The 22,136-nt window shown below is 42.8% G+C and overlaps 2 protein-coding genes across 6 annotated transcripts in view; one reads left to right on the top strand and one right to left on the bottom strand.

The window, feature by feature from the left end:
* DNA2 (DNA replication helicase/nuclease 2) overlaps positions 1-22,136 on the top strand; it is a 57,406-nt gene that overhangs the window by 30,004 nt on the left and 5,266 nt on the right. For 2 of the 5 annotated variants that reach the window (XM_054523365.2, XM_024253493.3), the window contains 10 exons: positions 43-237; positions 5,912-6,142; positions 10,635-10,751; positions 10,830-10,939; positions 11,174-11,283; positions 12,486-12,710; positions 18,574-18,767; positions 18,860-18,949; positions 19,035-19,239; positions 21,599-21,688. In XM_054523365.2, coding sequence (XP_054379340.2) covers positions 43-237; positions 5,912-6,142; positions 10,635-10,751; positions 10,830-10,939; positions 11,174-11,283; positions 12,486-12,710; positions 18,574-18,767; positions 18,860-18,949; positions 19,035-19,239; positions 21,599-21,688 — 1,567 coding nt within the window. The remainder of the gene's footprint in view (positions 1-42; positions 238-5,911; positions 6,143-10,634; positions 10,752-10,829; positions 10,940-11,173; positions 11,284-12,485; positions 12,711-18,573; positions 18,768-18,859; positions 18,950-19,034; positions 19,240-21,598; positions 21,689-22,136) is intronic. The other 3 variants (XM_054523366.2, XM_054523367.2, XM_054523368.2) reach the window with 2 other exon arrangements.
* LOC100441088 (ribosomal protein uL24-like) lies at positions 16,540-16,917 on the bottom strand. The gene has a single exon (XM_054523384.1). The coding sequence runs from the start codon at positions 16,915-16,917 to the stop codon at positions 16,540-16,542; it is 378 nt and encodes a 125-aa protein (XP_054379359.1).

Raw genomic sequence — 22,136 nt, forward strand, 5'->3', positions numbered from 1 at the left:
AAATGGTTTATAAGCATCTCTAACTTGGAACTTTATATTTAGAGCAGTTGAACAACAGATGGATGGTAGTTCAGTCCCAATTGTGATGCTGCCCAAAATAGAAGAAGAAACCCAGCATCTGAAGCAAACACACTTAGAATATTTCAGCCTTTGGTGTCTAATGTTAACCCTGGAGTCACAATCGAAGGATAATAAAAAGAATCACCAAAATATCTGGCTAATGCCTGCTTCGGAAATGTAAGTAGTCCATTTAGTACAGTAAGATTTCAGTAGTTTGGATTAGTGAATGAGGTGGCGTTTGGAATTTATGACAAATACAGGTTATGAAGCATGTTATAGATACGCGATTTCATTTATTCATGACAACTGCAGATGGCTCTCAATTGTTTCTAAGAAGAGCACCATTCCTGTGTATCCTATGTGCTGCAATCATTGCTAGTTAGTAATATAGTTTCAGTAGACTAAATACGCCTCAAGAAATCTTGTTTTAAAAATTACTTTTCTTTGGGAGGCCGAGGTGGGTGGATCACCTGAGGTCAAGAGTGTGAGACCAGCCTGGCCAACACGGCGAAACCCCATCTTTACTAAAAATACAAAAATTAGCCGGGCGTGGTGGTGGATGCCTGTAATCCCAGCTACTTGGGAGACTGAGGCAGGAGAATCGCTTGAACCTGGGAAGGTGGAGGCTGTAGTCAACCAAGATCCTGCCATTGCACTCCAGCCTGGGCAACAAGAGCAAAACTGTCACAAAAAAACAAAAACAAAAAATTAGCCGGGCCTGGTGGCGGGTGCCTCTAATCCCAGCTACTCGGGAGACTGAGGCAGAAGAATTGCTTGAACCCGGGAGGCGGAGGTTACGGTAAGCCAACATCGCACCACTGCACTCCAGCCTGGGTGACAGAGCGAGACTCTGTCTCAAAAAAAAAAAAAAAAATTACTTTTGTCAGGGCAGTGTGTCATGCCTGTAATCCCAGCACTTTGGGATGCCGAAGCAGGTGGTTTGCTTGAGCTCACCAGTTTGAGACCAGCCTGGGCAACATGGCAAAACCCTGTCTCTACAAAAAATACAAAAATTACCTAGGTGTGGTCGTGCATGCCTGTAGTCCCAGGATGAGGTGGGAGGATGGCTTGAGCCAGAGGTGAAGGTTGCAGTGAGCTGAGATCACACCACTGCACTCCAGCCTGGGTGATAGAGCCAGACCTTGACTCAAAAAAAAAAAAAAAATTATTTTAAATCCTGTTAAAAGTTTTCAGTATATACTTTTTCATCGGTGATAACATTATAAACTTGAGTATATCTTAAAGTGAATTGTTATATATTGTATATATTGGTATAATGCAAATTAATGTGATATTTACTTGACTTTTTAAATACTCGCTTTTTTTTTTTTGAGATGGAATCTCACTCTGTCACCCAGGCTGGAGTGCAGTGGCACGATGTCAGCTCACTGCAACCTCTGCTGTCTGGATTCAAGCTATTCTCCTGCCTCAGCCTCCAAGTAGCTGGCATTACAGGCGCCTGCCACTGTGCCCAGCTAATTTTTGTAGTTTTAGTAGAGACAGGGTTTCACCATCTTGGCCAGGCTGGTCTTGAACTCCTGACTTAGTGATCCACCCACCTCAGCCTCCCAAAGTGATGGGATTACAGGCGTGAGCCACCTTGCCTGGTCTAAATACTCGTATTTTAAATGTTTATATTTTCAGTAACTTTTGATACAGATGCAAATTTTCTAAAGGTCCATTTCGTAGTCCTTGTGGGATTCATTTAAAAAAATAATAATAATATGTCACCTGTAAAGTTAGAATTTTTCTTTTTTTTTTTTTTTTTAAGAGACAGGGTCACACTCTGCTGCCCTGGCTGGAGTATAATGGTGCAATCATGGCTCACTGTAGCCTCGAACTTCTGGGATAAAGTTCGCAGTCCTCCTGCCTCAACCTCCTGAGTAGCTAGAACCATAGGTGTGCACCACCAAACTTGGCTTTTTTTTTTTTTAGGAATGGGGTCTTGCTATATGGCCCAGGCTGGTCTTGAACTCCTGGCCTCAAGTGATCCTCCCATCTTGACCACCCAAAGTGCTGGTATTACAGCTGCGAGCCACTGTGCCATGGCTAATTTTTTTGTTTTATTTTATTTTATGTTATTATAGAAACAGGGTCTTGCTATGTTGCCCAGCATAATCTTAACTTCCTGAGCTCAAGTGATCCTCCCACTTTGGCTTCCCAAAGTGTTGAGATTATAGGTATAAGCCACTATGCCTGGCCTAGAATTTATCTTTGCATAGTATTTTTCTTTATGTAAAATTTCATTGCTTTAGCTTCATTTTTTCTTTGCAGAATGAGTATTAATCATGTGACTTTAGAAATAATTGGATCATTATTTCCCTAATATTAGACTTTAACACAAGGAAACATTGTGTGGAGAAAGTTTGTGTAATTGTGGATAGACTGCGTATGTGTAGTGAGTATACTATACATATGTAAAATTTATGTAAAATTTAATTGCTTTCATTTTTTTAGTCTCAGGCCTTTTGTGGTATGTAAAACTTTTTTTTTTTTAGACAAAGTCTTGCTCTGGGCCGGGCACGGTGGCTTACGCCTGTAATCCCAGCACTTTGGGAGGCCGAGGGGGGCAGATCACGAGGTCAGGATATTGAGACCATGCTGGCTAACACAATGAAACCCCATCTCTACTAAAAATACAAAATATTAGCCGGGTATGGTGGCAGGTGCCTGTAGTCCCAGCTACTCCCGAGGCTGAGGCAGGAGAATCCCATGAACCCGGGAGGCAGAGCTTACAGTGAGCCAAGATTGCGCCACCGTACTCCAGCCTAGTCAACAGAGAGACTCCATCTCAAAAAAATAAAAAAATAAATAAAAAATAAAAAAGTCTTACTCTGTCACCCAGGCTGGAGTGTCTTGACCCACTGCAACCTCTGCCTCCTGGGTTCCAGTAATTCTCATGCCTCAGCCTCCCAAGAAGCTGGGTTTACAGGCACGTGCCACCACGCCCAGCTAATTTTTGTATTTTTAGTAGAGACGGGGTTTTGACATGTTGGCCAGGCTAGTCTCGAACTCCTGGCCACAAGCAGTCTGCCCACCTCAGCCTCCCAAAGTGCTGGGATTACAGGCGTGAGCCACTGCACCCAGCCAAAAATTTTTTTTTTCTTTTTTTGAGATGGAATCTCGCTCAGTCGCCCAGGCTGGAGTGCAGTGGCACGGTCTCAGCTCATGCAACCTCTGCCTCCTGGGTTTAAATGATTCTCCTGCCTCAGCCTCCCGAGTAGCTGGGACTACAGGCGCGTGCCACCACGTCCAGCTATTTTTTTTTTTTTTTTTGAGACGGAATTTTGCTCTTGTTGCTCAGACTGGAGTGCAATGGCACAATCTTGGCTCACTGAAACCTCCTCTTCCCGAGTTCAAGCCATTCTCCTGCCTCAGCCTCCCGAGTAAACTGGGATTACAGGCATGGGCCACCACACCAGGCTAATTTTGTATTTTTAGTAGAGATGGGGTTTCTCCATGTTGGTCAGGCTGGTCTTGAACTCCCAACCTCAGATGATCCACATGCCTCGGCCTCCCAAAGTGCTGGGATTACAGGTGTGAGCCACAGCACCTGGCTATTTTTTGTATTTTTAGTAGAGATGGGGTTTCACCGTGTTAGCCAGGATGGTCTTGATCTCCTGACCTCGTGGTGATCCAGCTGCCTTGGCCTCCCAGAGTGCTGGGATTACAAGCGTTAGCCCCTGCACCGGGCCTCAAAAATTTTTTTTCTTTTTTTGAGACAGAGTTTTGCTCATGTTCCCCAGGCTGGAGAGTAATGTTGCGATCTTGGCTCACCACAACCTTCGCCTCTGAGGTTCAAGCGATTCTCCTGCCTCAGCCTCCCGAGTAGCTGGGATTACAGGCATGCACCACCACAGCCGGCTAATTTTGTATTTTTAGTAGGGATGGGGTTTCTCCATGTTGGTCAGGCTGGTCTTGAACTCTCAACCTCACGTGATCCGCCCACCTCAGCCTCCCAAAGTGCTGAGATTACAGGTGTGAGCCACTACACTTGGCCTCAGATTTTTTTTATGTAAAACTTAAATTGTTTTAGTTCATTTTTTTCTTTCCAGAATGAATTTTTTTTTTTTTTTGGACAGATTCTTGCTCTGTTGCCCAGGCTGGAGTGCAATGGCATGATCTCAGCTCACTGCAGCCTCCACCTCCCGGGTTCAAGTGATTCTCCTGCCTCAGCCTCCTGAATAGCTGGGATTACAGGTGCTTGCCACCATGCCTGGCTAATTTTGTATTTTTAGTAGAGATGGGGTTTCTCCATTTTGGTCAGGCTGGTCTTGAACTCCCGACCTCAGGTCGTCCCACCTCAGCCTCCCAAATTGCTGGGATTACAGGCATGAGTCACGGCGCCCGGCCCAGAATGAATATTAATAACATGACTTCAGAAACAACTGGATCATTTTTTTCCCTAATATTAGACTTTAACACAAGATAACATTGCTGTGGAGAAAGTTTATTTAATTGTAGTTAGACTGCATATATGTAGCGAATCTGTCATACATATATAAATACTAATAAGCCTCTGAGATTGCATGTTATTTAGTAGTGCTGCAGGAGATATTTAAAATTTTTTGTTTGTTTTTGAGACGGAGTTTCACTCTTGTTGCCCAGGCTAGAGTGCAATGGCGTGATCTCGGCTCACCGCAACCTCTGCCTCCCAGGTTCAAGCGATTCTCCTGCCTCTGCCTCCTGAGTAGCTGGGATGACAGGCATGTGCCACCATGCCTGGCTAATTTTGTATTTTTAGTAGAGACAGGGTTTCTCCATGTTGGTCAGGCTGGTCTCGAACTCCTGACCTTAGATGATCTGTCTACCTCGACCTCCCAAAGTGCTAGGGTTACAGGCGTGAGCCACCGCGCCTGGCTATAATTTTTTTTATATTGCATTTGGGAGCAGGTTATTATGGTTCATTTTCTGTAATGGTATTATATGTATCAGCCCAAGAAGCGGGGGTATCTACCCTTCAGGGATCAAAGTGCTAATAAAACACCGTTTTTGGAGATCCCAGCCTGTGGGTGCAACAAGGGTGGGGCGATCCCTAGCACTTTCTTGCAAGACTGTTGTTGAGCAATTCATTTAAAACTAGTAGAGGGCCGAGCATGGTACCTCAGGCCTGTAATCCCAGCACTTTGGGAGGCTGAGGCCGGTGGGTCACTTGATTCCAGGGGTTTGAAACCAGCCTGGCCAACATGGTGAAACCCTGTCTCTACTAAAAATATAAAAAATTAGCTTGGTGTGGTGGTGTATGCCTGTAATCCCAGCTACTCAGGAGACTGAGGCATGAGAATGGCTTGAAGGGGGTGGGGGTCGGAGGGTGTCTCAAAACACCCCAGAAACTAATAGAATGTTTACTTAACATTTCTAACATTTTACTGTAGGTTGTGGAAAATGTAAAAATGACAGGCTCAATATTAGTCTTTTTGTTTTTGTTTTTGTTTTTTCTTGAGAGGTAGTTTTGCTCTTGTTACCCAGGTTGTTGAGCAATGGTGAGATCTTGGCTCAATGCAACTTTCACCTCCTGGGTTCAAGTGATTCTCCTGCCTCAGCCTCCTGAGTGGCTGGGATTACGGGCAAGCACCACCACACCTGGCTAATTTTTTGTATTTTTTTTTTTAGTAGAGATGGGGTTTCACCATGTTGGCCATGTTGGCCATGCTGGTCTTGAACTTCTGACCTCAGGTAATCCACCCGCCTTGGCCTCCTGGAGTGTTGGGATTACAGGCGTGAGCCACCACACCCGGCCTCAATAATAATTTTTAGGAGTCAGATGACCAAGTAAGTTGTAGGAAAATGCAGACACAATACTTACGTATGTAATATAAACAGAAGTTTTTTCTCTTTGGTCTTTTCATAGGGAGAAGAGTGGCAGTTGCATTGGAAACCTGATTAGAATGGAACATGTAAAGATAGTTTGTGATGGGCAATATTTACATAATTTCCAACATAAACATGGTACCATACCTGTCACAAATCTAATGGCAGGTGACAGAGTTATTGTAAGTGGAGAAGAAAGGTCACTGTTTGCTTTGTCTAGAGGATATGTGAAGGAGATTAACATGACAACAGTAACTTGTTTATTAGACAGGTAATGAAATGTTACTTTTTTTGATAACAGCTTTATTGATATATAATTCACATCTGTGTAGTTCATCCATTTAAAATGTACAATTCACTGGTTTTTAGTATATTCACAGCGTTGTGCAGCCATCATCACAATCAACTTTGAGTATTTTCATCACCCCAAAAAGAAACTCCCAAGGAAGAAGCCCTATACCCTTTAGTAGTCACTTCTCATTTTCCTCCGATTTCCCCAGCCCGAGGCAACCACTAACCGCTTTCTGTCTCTGTAGATTTGCCCATTCTGGACATCTCATATAAATAGAATCATGCAATATGTGGTCTTTGGTGACTGGGTTTTTTCACACAGCACGCTGTTTTTGAAATTCATCTTCATGTTATAACATGTATCAGCATTTCATTCTTTTTATTTTAAATAAATTGAGGTAAAATTCATATAACAAAATTGATCATTAACCATTTTTAATGTGTATAATTGAGTGGCATTTAGTATATTCCCAATATTGTGCAACCATCACTTCTGTCTATTTCTAAGACACTTTTATCACCCTAAAAGGAAACCTCATTCCTATTACGCAGTCACTTCCCACTCTCTCCTCCCTGAAGTCCCTGGCAACCACTAAATTGGCTTTCTTTCTGTATGGATTCATCCATTCTGGATATATGATATAAGTGGAACCATACAATATGTGACCTTTTGTATCTTGCTTCTTTCACTTAGCCTAATGTTTGCTAAGTTCATTCGTATTTCAGCATATATGAGACCCTCATTTTTTTTATGGCTGAATATATTCTGTTGTGTGGTTACACCACATTTTGTTCATCCATTCACCAGCTGATGGACATTGAGTTGTTTCCACTTTTTTGCTATAATGATTAATATTGCTATGAACATTGACATGCATAGTTTTAGGTAGACATATTTTCATTTTCTTTGTCGTTACCTAGGCATGGGTCATGTGCTAATTTCACGTTTAACATTTTGAGAAACTACCAAACTGCTAAAGTTTTGTTTAGTACATTATGTTCCATAGTGATGATGTGGACATAATCTTATCTAATTCTTACAACCACATGTATAGCAGACAGCATAGATACCACCCTGTGTTAGCTATAATGCTTATTTCTCCTTGCATGCTGGGCACTGACTATTCTCTTCTTTTTTAAATAAAAATGTTTATTTTTCCCATTTACAGTTGTGATATAAGTATACCCATTTCAGTTACAACAAAATGGCTGATTTAAATAAAAATACATAGGTGGGGCGTGGTGGCTCACGTCTGTAATCCCAGCATTTTGGGAGGCCGAGTTGGGCAGATCACAAGGTCAGGAGATCAAGACCATCCTGGCTAACACGGTGAAACCCCGTCTCTACTAAAAATACAAAAAAATAGCTGGGCATGGTAGCGCACATGCCTATAGTCCCAGCTACTCGGGAGGCTGAGGCAGGAGGATCGCTTGAACCTGGAAGCAGAGGTTTCAGTGAGCCGAGATCGCGCCACTGCACTCCAGCCTGGGCAACAAGAGCAAGACTCTGTCTAAAAAAAATATATATATATGTATATATATTCTACTATTAATATTTTTATTTAGGCCGGACCCAGTGAGCCACCATGCCTGGCCTAAATAAAAATATTAATAGTAGAATAGTTGATAGGAAAATCTGGGCAGGCGAGGTGGTGCACGCCTGTAATCCTAGCACACTGGGAGGCTGAGGTGGGTATATCGCTTGAGCCCAGGAGTTTGAGACCAGCCTGGGCAACGTAAGTAAAACCTCGTCTCTACCAAAAATACAAAAATTAGGAGGTGGTGCATGTCTGTAGTCCCAGGTACTGTGGAGGCCGGGGTGGGACAATCAGTTGAGCCCAGGAAGTTGAGGCTGCAGTGAGCTGAGATCACACCTCTGCACTGTACGTAGCCTGAGTGACAGAGTGAGACCCTGTCTTAAAGAAAAAAAAAAATTGTGGCAGAGACCAATATCCACATTCACGAATAATCCATATTCCCTCTTCTTTCACAGTCAGCTGGATTGTGTTTTCCAGCATTTCTTACAGTTAATACAGGCATGCCCGACCATTTCTTAATGGATAGAGGTCAGCAATTGGGACTCAGTGACATCTGAGTAACTGTAATGGAAATGTCCAGGCTTGTTCCCTGCTGATCAGTAATCTTAGTTGAGTCATAACCACCCCTTGTCTAGATGTCATGACATGGGATGGTGATCCACAATATTCCAGTTGTCTGCTCGGATTTTTGTATCCTTTGCAGTATTTATTTAGTATCTACCATGTATTAAGTACTTTGCAAATCCTTGAGGAATTTACAGTCTTGCGTGTAGACATACATATTTTCTTTTTTTGTTGTTTTTTTTTGACACATGGTCTCACTCCAGCCCAGGCTGGAGTACAGTGGCATGATCACAGTTCACTGCAGCCTGGACTTCCTGGGATCAAGCAGTCCTTCTACCTCACCCTCCTGCATAGCTGGGACCACAGGTGCATGCCACCACACCCGGCTAATTTTTGAATTTTTTGTAGAGATGGGGCGTCTCACTACGTTGCCCAGGCTGGTCTTGAACTCATGGGCTCAAGTGATCCTCCTGCTTCGGCCTTCCGAAGTGCTAGCATTATAGGCATGAGCTACTACACCCAGCTTATTTTCAGTCTAATATGATATGTGTTCAAATTGATAGGAACACAGAAGAGAGGTATTTAATTCAATTTTAGGAGGCTCAGGGAAGGCTTTTTTTTTTTTGAGACAGTCTCACTGTCGCCCAGGCTGGAGTGCAGTAGCACGATCTCAGTTCACTGCAGCCTCTGCCTCCCGGGCTCAAGCGATTCTCCTGCCTCAGCCTCCCGAGTAGCTGGGATTATAGGCGTGTGCCACCATGCCCGACTAATTTTTATATTTTTAGTAGACACAGGGTTTTACCATGTTGGCCAGGCTGGTCCCAAATTCCTGATCTCAAGTGATCCTCCTGCCTCAGCTTCTCAAGGTGTTGGGATTACAGGCGTGAGCCACCATGCCAGGCCAAGGGAAGCCTTTTCGAAGAGCTAATTCTGAATCTTCATCCTGTGGATTAATAAATTAGTCTGGTGAAACAGTGTGAGAAGAGCATACTATACTGGGCAAACCTGTTGCACAAACGTGATGTAGTGTGACATGGAGCATTCAGGAAAATGCAGGTAATTACGTTATTTCTAGAATATAAAATATAAGGAAGAGAGTAATTAGAGAGATCAGGTCATAGAATGTCTTATATACCACGTTAAAAAGTTTTCCATTCTGGGCCACATAGTGAGACCCCCATCTCTCCAAAAAATTAAAAAATTAGCCAGGTGTGGTGGTGTACACGTGTAGTCCTGGCTACTCAGGGGGCGGTGGTGAGATAATTGCTTGAGCCCAGGAGTTCAAGGCTACAGTGAGCCATGATCATGCCACTGCACTCTAGCCTAGGCAATAGAACAAGACCCTCTCTCAAAAAAAAAGTTTAGATTTTATTTATTCTGATGTATTGAAAGGTTTTAAACAGAAGAGTGGATAATCATTGGATTTGCATTTTCCTTTGGCTACAGTGTAGAGAATTGAGTTCATTAATGGAAGAAAAACTAAAAGCAAACCTGGAAGCTGTTGCAGTGACCCAGGCTAGAGGAAACTGAGGCAGGGTAGTGTTGGCAGCGAGAATGGAATGACTTTGAGAAGTATTTAGAAAGTAAAATTGGCTGGCATTTGGATACAGATTGGGTATGTGAGTTGGGGAGAGGATGAGGGAGAGGGAAGGATCAAGATGGCAGCGCAAATGCAAATGCCAATGCCATTAACTGTGATCAGGACCAGAGAAGGAGCATCAGGTTCAGCAGGGATGAGGAGGAGTTCTGCTTTGAAAGTACTGTGCTTTCACAGCCTGAGTTTAGCTAAGTGAAGAGATCTCACTGCCTACTAAATATCCAAACCCAAAGCTTGGGTGAGGAGCCAGGTGGGAGAGGAGTGTGAGGTCAGGCCTAAAGATGGAATTTGGAATTTGGAGGCACGTGAGGGCCTGGGACCCTGGGGCAAACAATGAGAAAGAGTAGTACAATGAACCAGGGAAGGGACTCTAGGGAATACCAGAGCTTAAGGGACAGATAGAAGACAGGGAGAAGGTAACAGAAAAGAAGACTACACTCCAGGTTAGAGGAAGGAAGAGCCATGCATTCAGGATCCCTCTGGGGATGGTGAACCTGTGTTCGATTGCAAGGGTAAATGAATTTTCAGGAAATGTTGCAGGTTCCCAATTATTAATTGCTTTGACCTTGGTGCCTTGAACCTTCCCTTTCCCTCTGCCTTTTCCCACCAATCCAGGGCCTCATGCTGTCCTTGATTGGCAAGTGTGACTGAGGGCTGGTAGCTATTTTAATATCTATTCTGGCCCATTAATTCTTTTAGCAGATAGCAGCATATTTCTTATATAGACTATGCGAAATGGAAAACATTCATGTATATTTGTTTTGTTGTTTTAGAAACTTGTCGGTCCTTCCAGAATCAACTTTGTTCAGATTAGACCAAGAAGAAAAAAATTGTGATATAGATACCCCATTAGGAAATCTTTCCAAATTGATGGAAAACACATTTGTCAGGTTTGTAACAATGAGCAAATTTGAATTTCACTCCACTTTTCTAAGGAATATTACTAAAAGTGCTTTTTCACTTTTCAGCAAAAAACTTCGAGATTTAATTATTGACTTTCATGAACCTCAGTTTATATCCTATCTTAGTTCTGTTCTTCCACATGATGCAAAGGATACAGTTGCCTGCATTCTAAAGGGTATGCTAAAATCACCACGTCTGCTTTGATTAATTTTTCTTGTTTCTATTTGACTTATACTGTAGTCTAATATCTTGATTAGACTTGCAATTACAATGTTTAGACCAAGACTCTTTGGAAATGGTTTTGTATTGAAGAATAGACTTGGATAGAGACTGCTTTTCTTATAAAATAATTAACTTTTCCTTTGAAATTCAACACTCTTTTTCCTGTTATTTTTGAATTTAAATGTAGGTTTGAATAAGCCTCAGAGGCAAGCGATGAAAAAGGTACTTCTTTCAAAAGACTACACACTCATCGTGGGTATGCCTGGGACAGGAAAAACAACTACGATATGTACTCTCGTAAGGTTATTATTCTTCTGCTTAGAGACAAAATATTTGTATTAGCTTCTCCTCAGTTCAGAGGATGTAATATTTAATATCAAAAGGGCTGAATTTTAATTCAGTGGCTTTGTTTCAAATGAACTTTTTAGAATGACGAGAAATAGTAAAGCTGAAGCACAAACAGTTGTAATCATGTAGATTTCTCGCATTTAGAATTTTCTAAGATCTCTTTCCGTTAGTGGTATGTGATATTTATCACTATATGTTTTCCTTTCCCTTTAAAGATGATGTTAGAGGCCGGGCGTCGTGGCTTACGCCTGTAATCCCAGCACTTTAGGAGGCCAAGGCGGGCAGATCACTTGAGGTCAGGAGTTCGAGACCAGCCTGGCCAACATGGTGAAACCACCTCTCTACTAAAAATGCAAAAATTAGCCGGGCGTAGTGGCATGCGCCTGTAATCCTAGCTTTACTTGGGAGGCTGAGGCAGGAGAATCACTTGAACCCAGGAGGCAGAGGTTGTAGTGAGCTGAGATCACGCCATTGCATTCCAACCTGGGCAACAAGAGCAAAACTCTGTCCTAAAAAAAAAAAGATGTTAGAGATTTTTCTTGGATTTTTTTTTTCATGTCAGTAAATTTCTTTTTTCTTTTTCTTTTTTTTTTTTTTTTGAGATGGAGTCTTGTTACATGAGCCGGGCGAGGTGGATCATGCCTGTAATCCCAGCACTTTAGGAGTCCAAGTCAGGGGGATTGGTATTTGAGACCAGGTTGGAATGCAGTGGCATGATCACACTTCATGCAGTCTTAACCTCCTGGGCTGAAACAGTCTTCGTTCCTGAGCCTCCCAAGTAGCTGGGACCACAGGGGCGCACCACCTCATCTGGCTAATTAAAAAAAGAATTTTTTAAAAAGAGATGGCATCTCACTTTGTTGCCCAGGCCAGTCTTGAATTTCTGGGTTTGAGTGATCCACTTGCCTCAGCCTCCCAAAGTGCTGGGATTACAAGCGTAAGCCACCATGCCTGGCCTATGATGTATTATTATTGACATATTGCTAATAACATATAATAATGTCATGTAATTTTTGTAAAATGTTTTGGCTTCATAATTTTTACTTGGCTCAGCTCTTGGATATGGTTCTTGTTAAGTTTATAAACATGTTAAAAATTATCTGGAATTAAAAGTAAGGCTGTTTTTTCTTTTTTCTCTTACCCATTATTAGGTAAGAATTCTCTACGCCTGTGGTTTTAGCGTTTTGTTGACCAGCTATACACACTCTGCTGTTGACAATATTCTTTTGAAGTTAGCCAAGTTTAAAATAGGATTTTTGCGTTTGGGTCAGACTCAGAAGGTTCATCCAGCTGTCCAGCAATTTACAGAGCAAGAAATTTGCAGATCAAAGTCCATTAAATCCTTAGCTCTTCTAGAAGAACTCTACAATAGTCAAGTAAGCACAATTATTGTATAATAATACTAACAGTTAATGTCCACAGCCAGAATGAGGGGAGAAACTGTACTCTGGGAAATTTAGTCACATTGACTGGATTTGCACGTGGTTAATTAATATGTACTATACGACCAGTTTATTAACTTATAGTTTGCTATTTCCTTCTGATCTGAAATAAGGTTTTGGGTTTATTATTTAGGGCTCTCTTCTAGTTTCAAATATCCTAGGAAACTACTAATAATCAGGGTTTCGGCCAGGCACAATGGGTCACGCTTGTAATCCCAGCACTTTGGGAGGCCGAGGTGGGCGGATCATGAGGTCAAGAGTTCAAGACCAGCCTGGCCAACATAGTGAAAATCTGTCTCTACTAAAAATACAAAAAAAAATTAGCCGGGCGTGGTGGTGGGTGCCGGTAATTCCAGCTACTTGGGAGGCTGAGGCAAGGAGAATCGCTTGAACCTGGGAGGCGGAGGTTGCAGTGAGCCGAGATTGCGCCACTGCACTCCAGCCTAGGTGACAATGTGAGACTCTGGCTCAAAAAAAAAAAAAAAAAATCCGGGTTTTTTAGTAAGTTTGAATTAGAAACAATGGTACTTAATAGTCTTGTGATAACTATCTCTAGGCTTTTATACAGAACCTAATTTTTATTTTATTTTGTTATTTCATGTTTATTTGTACTGAGAGTTCTTAACTGATTTTTTTTTCTTTTTTTTTTTTTTTTTTGAGACGGAGTCTCGCTCTGTCACCCAGGCTGGAGTGCAGTGGTGCGATCTTGGCTCACTGCAAGCTTCGCCTCCCGGGTTCACACCATTTTCCTGCCTCAGCCTACCGAGTAGCTGGGACTACAGGCACCCGCCACCACGCCCGACTAATTTTTTTTTTTTTTTGAGACGGAGTTTTGCTCTTGTTGCCCGGGCTGGAGTGCAGTGGCGCCATCTCAGCTCACCGCAGCCTCTGCCTCCCAGGTTCAAGCGATTCTCCTGCTTCAGCCTCCTAAGTAGCTGGGATTACAGGCATGCGTGACCATGTCCTGCTAACTTTGTATTTTTAGTAGAGACGGGGTTTCTCCATGTTGGTCAGGCTGGTCTCACACTCCCAATCTCAGGTTATCCTCCTGCCTCGGCCTCCCAAAATGCTGGGATTATAGGCGTGAACTACTGCGCCTGGCTTTTTCTTTTTTTTTTTTGGTTGAACCTTCCACCAAATAGCTGGGATTATGGGCATGGCTATAGTGCCTGGCTTAACTGATATTTTTGTCTTTAAAAAATTTCCCAAAAATTAGATTTAATAGATTGTTCCTTTACCTCCTTTGTCTAACGCTAGCATATTTTTGTCTAATATCTGTCCCTGTTACTGATAAATCTAGAACTGGCTAAGATGTATATCTGGTTAATATTTTTATTAAATTAAACATTTTATTTTGAGGTAACTGTAGATTCACATGCAGTTGTAAGAAATACTAGAGAGAGCCTGTGTCCCCTTTATCCAGTGGTGACATCTTGCAAGTCTGTAGTACAATGTCACACCCAGGATGTTGACATTGATACAGTCCCTATTCTATTACCACAAGATTCCTCATGTTGCACTTTTATAGTTGTATCCACTCTCCTGCCTTACCCCTCTTTAACCTCTGACAGCCATGACTCTGAGACTCTGATCTCCATTTCGATAATTTGGTCGTTTGAGAATGTTAAGTAAATGCAGTAGCCTTTTCGGATTGGTCCAGAGCTTCCCCTAGATAGTTGTACGTATTAATAGTTTGTTCCTTTTTGTTGCCGAGTATTTTTCCATAGCCTGGATGTGCTGCATTGTGTTTAACCATTCATCCTCTGAAAATCTGGATTGTTTCCAGTTTTTGGATATTGTGAATAAAGCTGCTGTAAACACTCATGTTACAGGTTTCTGCGTAACATAAGTCTTCATTTCCCTGGGATAAATTCCCAGTAGTACAATTTCTTTATTGATTGGTAGTTGCATGTTCATTTTTCTTTTTTAATCTGCCAAACTGTTTTTCTAAGCAGGAACATTTCACATGTATGAGTGATCTCCTCATTATTTGGTGGCGATACAATTTTTTTTTTTTTTTGAAACAGAGTCTCGCTTTGTCCCCCAGGCTGGAGTGCAGTGGCGCCATCTCGGCTCACTGCAAGCTCCGCCTCCCAGGTTCAGGCCATTCTCCTGCCTCAGCCTCCCAAGTAGCTGGGACTACAGGTGCCCGCCACCACGCCCGGCTAATTTTTTGTATTTTTTTTAGTAGAGACGGGGTTTCACCGTGTTAGCCAGCATGGTCTCGATCTCCCGACCTTGTGATCCGCACGCCTCAGCCTCTCAAAGTGCTGGGATTACAGGTGTGAGCCACTGCGCCTGGCCTATTTATTTATTTTTTGAGATGGACTCTTACTGTGTCACCCAGGCTGGAGTGCAGTGGTGTGATCTCCACTTACTGCAACCTCTGCCTCCCAGGTTCAAGTGATTCTCCTGCCTCAGCCTTTCAAGTAGCTGGGACTACAGGCATGAGCCACCGTGCCTGGCTAATTTTTGTATTTTTAGTAGAGATGAGGCTTCGCTGTGTTGGCCAGGCTGCTCTCAAACTTCTGACCTCAGGTGATCTGCCCACCTCAGCCTCCCAAAGTGCTGGGATTACAGGCGTGAGACACTGCGCCCAGCCATCTCTGGAACATTTCATTTCCTGTTTTGTTACCTGAGGCTCTGTAAATCTACTTTTGCAATTTTAATTAATAATTTTATAAATAAAAATGGGAAATGCTTCATAATTCCAAAAAAAACCCAAAAAAACCCCAAAAACCCAAAAAACAGAATACCAGGCCAGGCGCTGTGTCTCACACCTGTAATCCCAGCACTTTGGGAGGCCAAGATGGGTGAATCATTTGAGGCCAGGAGTTCAAGACCAGCCTGGCCACCACAGCGAAACCCTGTCTCTAATAAAAATACAAAAAATTAACCAGGCATGGTAGTGCATGCCTGTAGTCCCAGCTACTTGGGAAGCTGAGGCATGAGAACCATTCGAACCTGGGAGGCAGAGGTTACAGTGAGCCAAGATCGGGCCATTGCACTCCAGCCTAGGTGACAGAGGAAGATTTGGGAGGCTGAGGCGGGCAGATCATGAGGTCAGGAGATCGAGACCATCCTGGCTAACATGGTGAAACCCCGTCTCTACTAAAAATACAAAAAATTAGCCAGGTATGGTGGCGGGCACCTGTAGTCCCAGCTACTCGGGAGGCTGAGGCAGGAGAATGGCGTGAACCCAGGAGGCGGAGCTTGCGGTGAGCCAAGATCGCCACCACTGTACTCCAGCCTGGGAGACAGCGAGACTCCCATCTCAAAAAAAAAAAAAAAAAAAAAGAACACAAACATGGCCGGGCCCAGTGGCTCATGCCTGTAATCCCATCACTTTGGGACACCGAGGCGGGTGGATCACAAGGTCAGGTGTTTGAGACCAGCCTGGCCAACATAGTGAAACCCCGTCTCTACTAAAAATACAAAAAATTAGCCGGGCATGGTGGCGGGCACCTGTAATCCCAGCTACTCAGGAGGTTTAGGCAGGAGAATCGCTTGAACCTGGGAGGCGGAGGTTGCAGTGAGCTGAGATCATGCCACTGCACTCCAGCCCGGGCTACAGAGCAAGACTCCATCTCAAAAAAAAAAAAAAAAGAAAAAGAAATGTTCCAGAGACATTCTGAAAAGTTCCAGAGAAACACACACTAGCCTAAAAATCTCAGTTAAACCATGGTTGCACAACAGGTTATATTTATTCCTGCATTTTCTCAATAAGTTCCTCCTTATATTTGCCTTTCTCTTTTCTGACTTGTCAAGACTTGGCTTTGTGTTCAATAATTTTTTTCCGATCCTTGTTGAGATTTAGCCTGGTGATAACCACCCTGCTTGGGTGAGTACCCACATGGACGGTTGTGCTGTTGGCCTGCTCATGCTGCACCCACTCGATGTAGATGACATCTTTCTTTCTGTACACCTGGACTACCTTGCCAATTTGCTGACCTTTGTAGTGTCCTTGAACTACCTGGACCTCGTCATCCTTGCGGATGGGCGTGGAGCGGACATTGTACTTCTGCCACAGCTCCTTGGAGAGCAGGGATGACATGATCTTCCTGTGCACGTGCAAGGGGGCATTGAAGTGATGTTTGCAGTTTTTGCTGCGGTCCGAGTTCATGAAGGGATTGAACTTCATGGTGACACTCCGGCTAGCAGCGGCCTCAGGCCTGTTTTGGTTTTTTTTTTTTGAGACAGTGACTCACTTTGTCACCCAGGCTGGAGTGCAGTGGTATGATCATGGCTCACTGCAGACTCGACCTCCTTGGCTCAAGTGATCCTCCTGCCTCAGCCCTCCAAGTACGTGGGACTATGGGTATATGCCACCATACTCAGCTTATTTTTGTATTTTTTGAAGAGACTGGTTTTCGCCATCTTGCTTGGGCTGGTGTCGAACTCCTGAGCTCCAGCCATCTGCCCACCTTGGCCTCCCAAAGTGTTGGGATTACAGGCGTGAGCCACTGTACCTGGCCCAGTTATCATATTTTTAGTTCTAAAATTTCCATTTTATTCTTTCTATTTCTTGGCTGAGACTTTGTTTTTTGGTTCATATTCAAGCGTGTTCATAATCACTCATTAAATGTTGTTACCATGGCTGCTTTAAAATCTTGGTCAGATAGTTCTGACATCTCTCATTCTGGTGTTGGCATTTATGGATTGTCGTCTGTTTTCATTGAGTTTGAGATTTTCCTGGTTCGTCTTGTTTTGATTGATTTTTTTTAATTGAAACGAGCATATTTTATTGTTACTGAAAACTTCTGTTTTAGCTGGCTTCCTCTCACACTGCCGTGGTAGGGGAAGAGAGGGTACCAGCTCATTCCTGCCAGGTGGGAGTCGAAGTCTGGGTTTCCCACTCAGCCTTCTTTGACCAAAGTGGGAGGTTCCTCGTTACCGCTGGGCCTGCTTGGTTGGGGTGGAAGTCTAGGCTTCTGATGTGGTCTCTACTAACATATGGGGTTGGTGCCAGTTACCAGTCATCGGGCATGAAAGACCTGACTCCGTACTTGGCTTTCTCTGACACCAGCCTGGTGGGGTGTGGGGCACCTTGTTACAGCCTTGAGAAGGGCAGAGATCTGCCCTCCTCTGTGTTTGCTGGTGTCTGTGGTTGTGGGGCTGTACTTTTTTTCCAGTGATATTTGGCTAGAGTAGTTACTGTGTGAAAGTTTTCTGTCTAGCTAGGCTTTCCCTTTCCTGTTCCTTCAGCTAGAGAGAACAGACTTTGGTTGCAGCTGTTTTTAGTACCCACTGGTGTGCTGTGGCTCCTTCAGTTCCAAATCTGGGATCTATGAGGCAAAAGAAAGCCCAGGGAATCAACTACTGTGTTGTTTCTTTGGTCCTGAGCTCCCTAGCTGGTCTGCCTTCTCTCCACCTTTCAGAGTCTTCTTTTGTTTATTTTATATATATAATGCCTAGGGATTTTATTTGTCGTTTGTGGAAAGAATAAGGAAAAGTACTCCATCTTCCCAGAAGCAAAGTCCTGGTTGACATTAAAAAAACAAACAAACAAACAAAAAACGAACTAACTTATTACCTCTTGAATGTTCCAGATTCCCATTGGGAAATATCCAAATGTGAGCATTGTTCAATAGTGTCTGGAAAGTTTACTCGATTATTTTTAATTTGTAGAAAAAAAATTAAAATTTGCATGCTATAAATATTTCAGAATTAAATAATATTGAAGGATTCCTGATGCCATAGAACAAAAACCTTTTGATCTTTTCATTTAAAAAATGACAGAAACAAAAGTACATTTCTTTTACGTATTAAATAACTGATCTGTTTTCCTTGTTTTTAGCTTATAGTTGCAACAACATGTATGGGAATAAACCATCCAATATTTTCCCGTAAAATTTTTGATTTTTGTATTGTGGATGAAGCCTCTCAAATTAGCCAACCAATTTGTCTGGGCCCCCTTTTTTTTTCACGGAGATTTGTGTTAGTTGGGGACCATCAGCAGCTTCCTCCCCTGGTGCTAAACCGTGAAGCAAGGTAGGCAGATATTTAAGTGTTAATTTTAAACTAGATTATTTTCAAGGAACAGATTTAGTACACTGATAAACCTGAATCTGATTTATTGACAGAGCTCTTGGCATGAGTGAAAGCTTATTCAAGAGGCTGGAGCAGAATAAGAGTGCTGTTGTACAGTTAACCGTGCAGTACAGAATGAACAGGTATTTGTAACAGTGTTAGCTAGGAGTGGTTTTCATGTTTGTTTCCATCTACCAAAACTAAAGTTATCTTTTGTAATTCCCTTAGTAAAATTATGTCCTTAAGTAATAAGCTGACCTATGAGGGCAAGCTGGAGTGTGGATCAGACAAAGTGGCCAATGCAGTGATAAAACTACCTCACTTTAAAGATGTGAAGCTGGAACTGGAATTTTATGCTGACTATTCTGATAATCCTTGGTTGATGGGAGTATTTGAACCCAACAATCCTGTTTGTTTCCTTAATACAGACAAGGTAAAAAAAAAAAAAAAATTTCTCTTTAGTTTTTCCTCATTTTGTCCTATTATTTAAATTTCTCAGTTTTCATTAGCACATGCCCTAATTAGAGCTTATCAGTTAAAAGGCAAAACTAGGCTGGGTGTGGTGGCTCACACCTGTAATCCCAGCACTTTGGGAGGCCAAGGCAGGCAGATCACAAGGTCAGGAATTCAAGACCAGCCTGGCCAACATGGTGAAACCCTGTCTCTACTAAAAATATAAAAAGTAGCTGGGCATGGTGGTGGGCGCCTGTAATCCCAGCTACTCAGGAGGCTGAGGCATGAGAATTGCTTCAGCCTGGGAGGCGGAGGTTGCAGTGAGCTGAGATCGCGCCGCTGCACTCCAGCCTGGGTGACAGAGCAAGATTCCCATCTCGGGGGGAAAAAAAAGGCAAAACTAATGTACTTCTCATACTTCAACCCAAAATAGTCTTTTCTTTGTTTTTCCTTTCTTTTTCTTTTTCTTTTTTTGAGACGGAGTCTTGCTCTGTTGCCCAAGTGGCGTGATCTCGGCTCACTGCAACTTCCTCCTCCCGGATTCAAGCGATTCTCCTGCCTCAGCCACCCAAGTAGCTGGGATTACAGGCACCCACCACCACACCAAGCTAATTTTGTATTTTTAGTACAGACAGGGTTTCACCATGTTGGCCAGGCTGGTCTTGAACTCCTGGCTTCAAATGATCCGCCTGCTTCAGCCTCCCAGAGTGGTGGGATTATAGGTGTGAGGCACTGTGCCCGGCCCAAAATAGTCTTTCTTTCTATAGGCCCAGTATTTTTTGGAGGAGGTTTATTCTGGAGGTCAGTAGATGTCAAAATTGACTTTTGAAGAAGGAAAGCCACAAAGTGAACTCAAGGGTATAATTCTATTTCCTAGAAAAGGAAATGGCACTGATGCTATCAAAGGGCTGGGTTTACAAATGGACCGAGGGTTTAATAAATTGATGTCCTTTTAAAGACTTTTTAAAAAACAGACTTTAAACCCGGGCACAGTGGCTCACGCCTGTAATCCCAGCACTTTGGGAGGCCGAGGGGGGTGGATCACCTGGGGTCAGGAGTTCGAGACAGACCCCAACATGTCTGACCAACATGGCGAAACCCCGTCTCTACTAAAAATGCAAAACTTAACTGGGTGTGGTGGTGCGCCTGTAGTCTCAGCTACTTGGGAGGCTGAGGCAGGAGAATCGCTTGAACCTGGGAGGCGGAGGTTGCGGTGAGCCGAGATCGCGCCACTGCACTCCAACCTGGGTGACAGAGTGAAACTCCATCTCAAAAAAAAAAAAAAAGGGCTTTATTTTTTAGAGCAGTTTTAGGTTCATAGCAAAATTATGTGGAAAGTACAGAGGTTTCTCATAACCTCCCTCCCCTACATATGCACATGAAGACCTTTTTACAAACCAATCATTAAACAGAAATCTGCACAACAACTTTTTTGTTTTTGTTTTTTTAAGATGGAGTCTTGCTCTGTCTCCCAGGCTGGAGTGCAGTGGTGCAATCTCCTGGTGTCTCAAAAAAAAAAAAAAAGTCAAGGTTGCTTAGGGATGATGTAGGAGGAAAGTAGTCTTTGAAGAGATGTATCAGGAGGTAGGGCAGCAGTTTTATCTGCTCCATTATATATATAAAAGGGGACAAGAAAATGGAAAGAGCACAGATATACGACCCAGATCTAAGTTTGTTTGTTTGTTTGATTCTGAGACGGAGTCTCACTCTGACCCCCAGGCTGGAGTGCAGTGGTACTGTGTCAGCTCACTGCAACCTCCGACTGCCAGATTCAAGCAATTCTCCTTCCTCAGCCTCCTGAGTAGCTAGGATTACAGGCACGCACCACCACGCCCAGCTAATTTTTGTATTTTTAGTAGAGACGGGGTTTCACCGTGTTGGCCAGGCTGGTCTCGACCTCCTGACCTTGTGATCCACCTGCCTCGGCCTCCCAAAGTGCTGGGATTACAGGTGTGAGCCATTGCGCCCGGCCACCCTAAGTTCAAATAGTAGTGCCACAGTTTATTGTGAGGCCTTGGGAAAGTTACTTATTCTTTTCTACCTTTGATTCCTGTAAAATGGGGGATAACAAAGTAAAGTATGTGAAGCTCAGTGTGTGATCAGCTTTCGTAGGTATTTTAGCCTCAATCGTAGCATGTTTAAGATAGGTGCCCTCTGCGTGGCTTTCTGAAAGTGACTAATATTGATATCATTCGTTTTTGTTGATTCTTTCACCTTCATCTTTTAGACAAAGCTATTTTTCATCTCCAAATCGGTAGTATAGTCTTTATGGCCACTTGCGTACTTACAGTACTCTTTAGAGATTGCATTATCAGCAGGCTGTATATTTTTCCACTTAGGTTCCAGCGCCAGAACAAGTTGAAAAAGGTGGTGTGAGCAATGTAACAGAAGCCAAACTCACAGTTTTCCTAACCTCCATTTTTGTTAAGGTAATTTAGAATTTTCAAAGCTAACAAATATTAAAGTGCAGAATAATAGAATATTAGACTGTAAGACACTTACAATCTGGCATTAACTCTCGTTTATTAAGATAAGGGGGGGATTGAAGCCCCATTATTTTTATTTTGAGAAAATGTATCTAAGACATGTAATATTTTATAATGACATTTGGAGTTTGCCTTTACGATAATAACTTTTTGTAATGTCAGCTAATTCTAATTGAGACAATACTATGTTGTAGTGATTAGGAATTGGAAATTTTTCTGTGAAAGAGCAGAAGGTGAAATGTATTTCTTTGTACTGTGTGTGTGTGTGTGTGCACTGTTTTAGTGGCATATAATCCATTACGTTCTCATGAAACTAAAAATTAAGGGAGGAATGTCTAAGGAATTATTTCATCATGGGAAATATGGACAGATTTAGAGCAAATTGAGTAAT

The sequence above is a fragment of the Pongo abelii genome, chromosome 8 (genome assembly GCF_028885655.2).
Source record: "Pongo abelii isolate AG06213 chromosome 8, NHGRI_mPonAbe1-v2.0_pri, whole genome shotgun sequence".
Lineage (NCBI taxonomy): Eukaryota > Metazoa > Chordata > Mammalia > Primates > Hominidae > Pongo > Pongo abelii.

Bases quoted from the DNA above. Each gene is read 5' to 3' on its own strand.
- LOC100441088 (XM_054523384.1), bottom strand. From the start codon at position 16,917: ATGAAGTTCAATCCCTTCATGAACTCGGACCGCAGCAAAAACTGCAAA.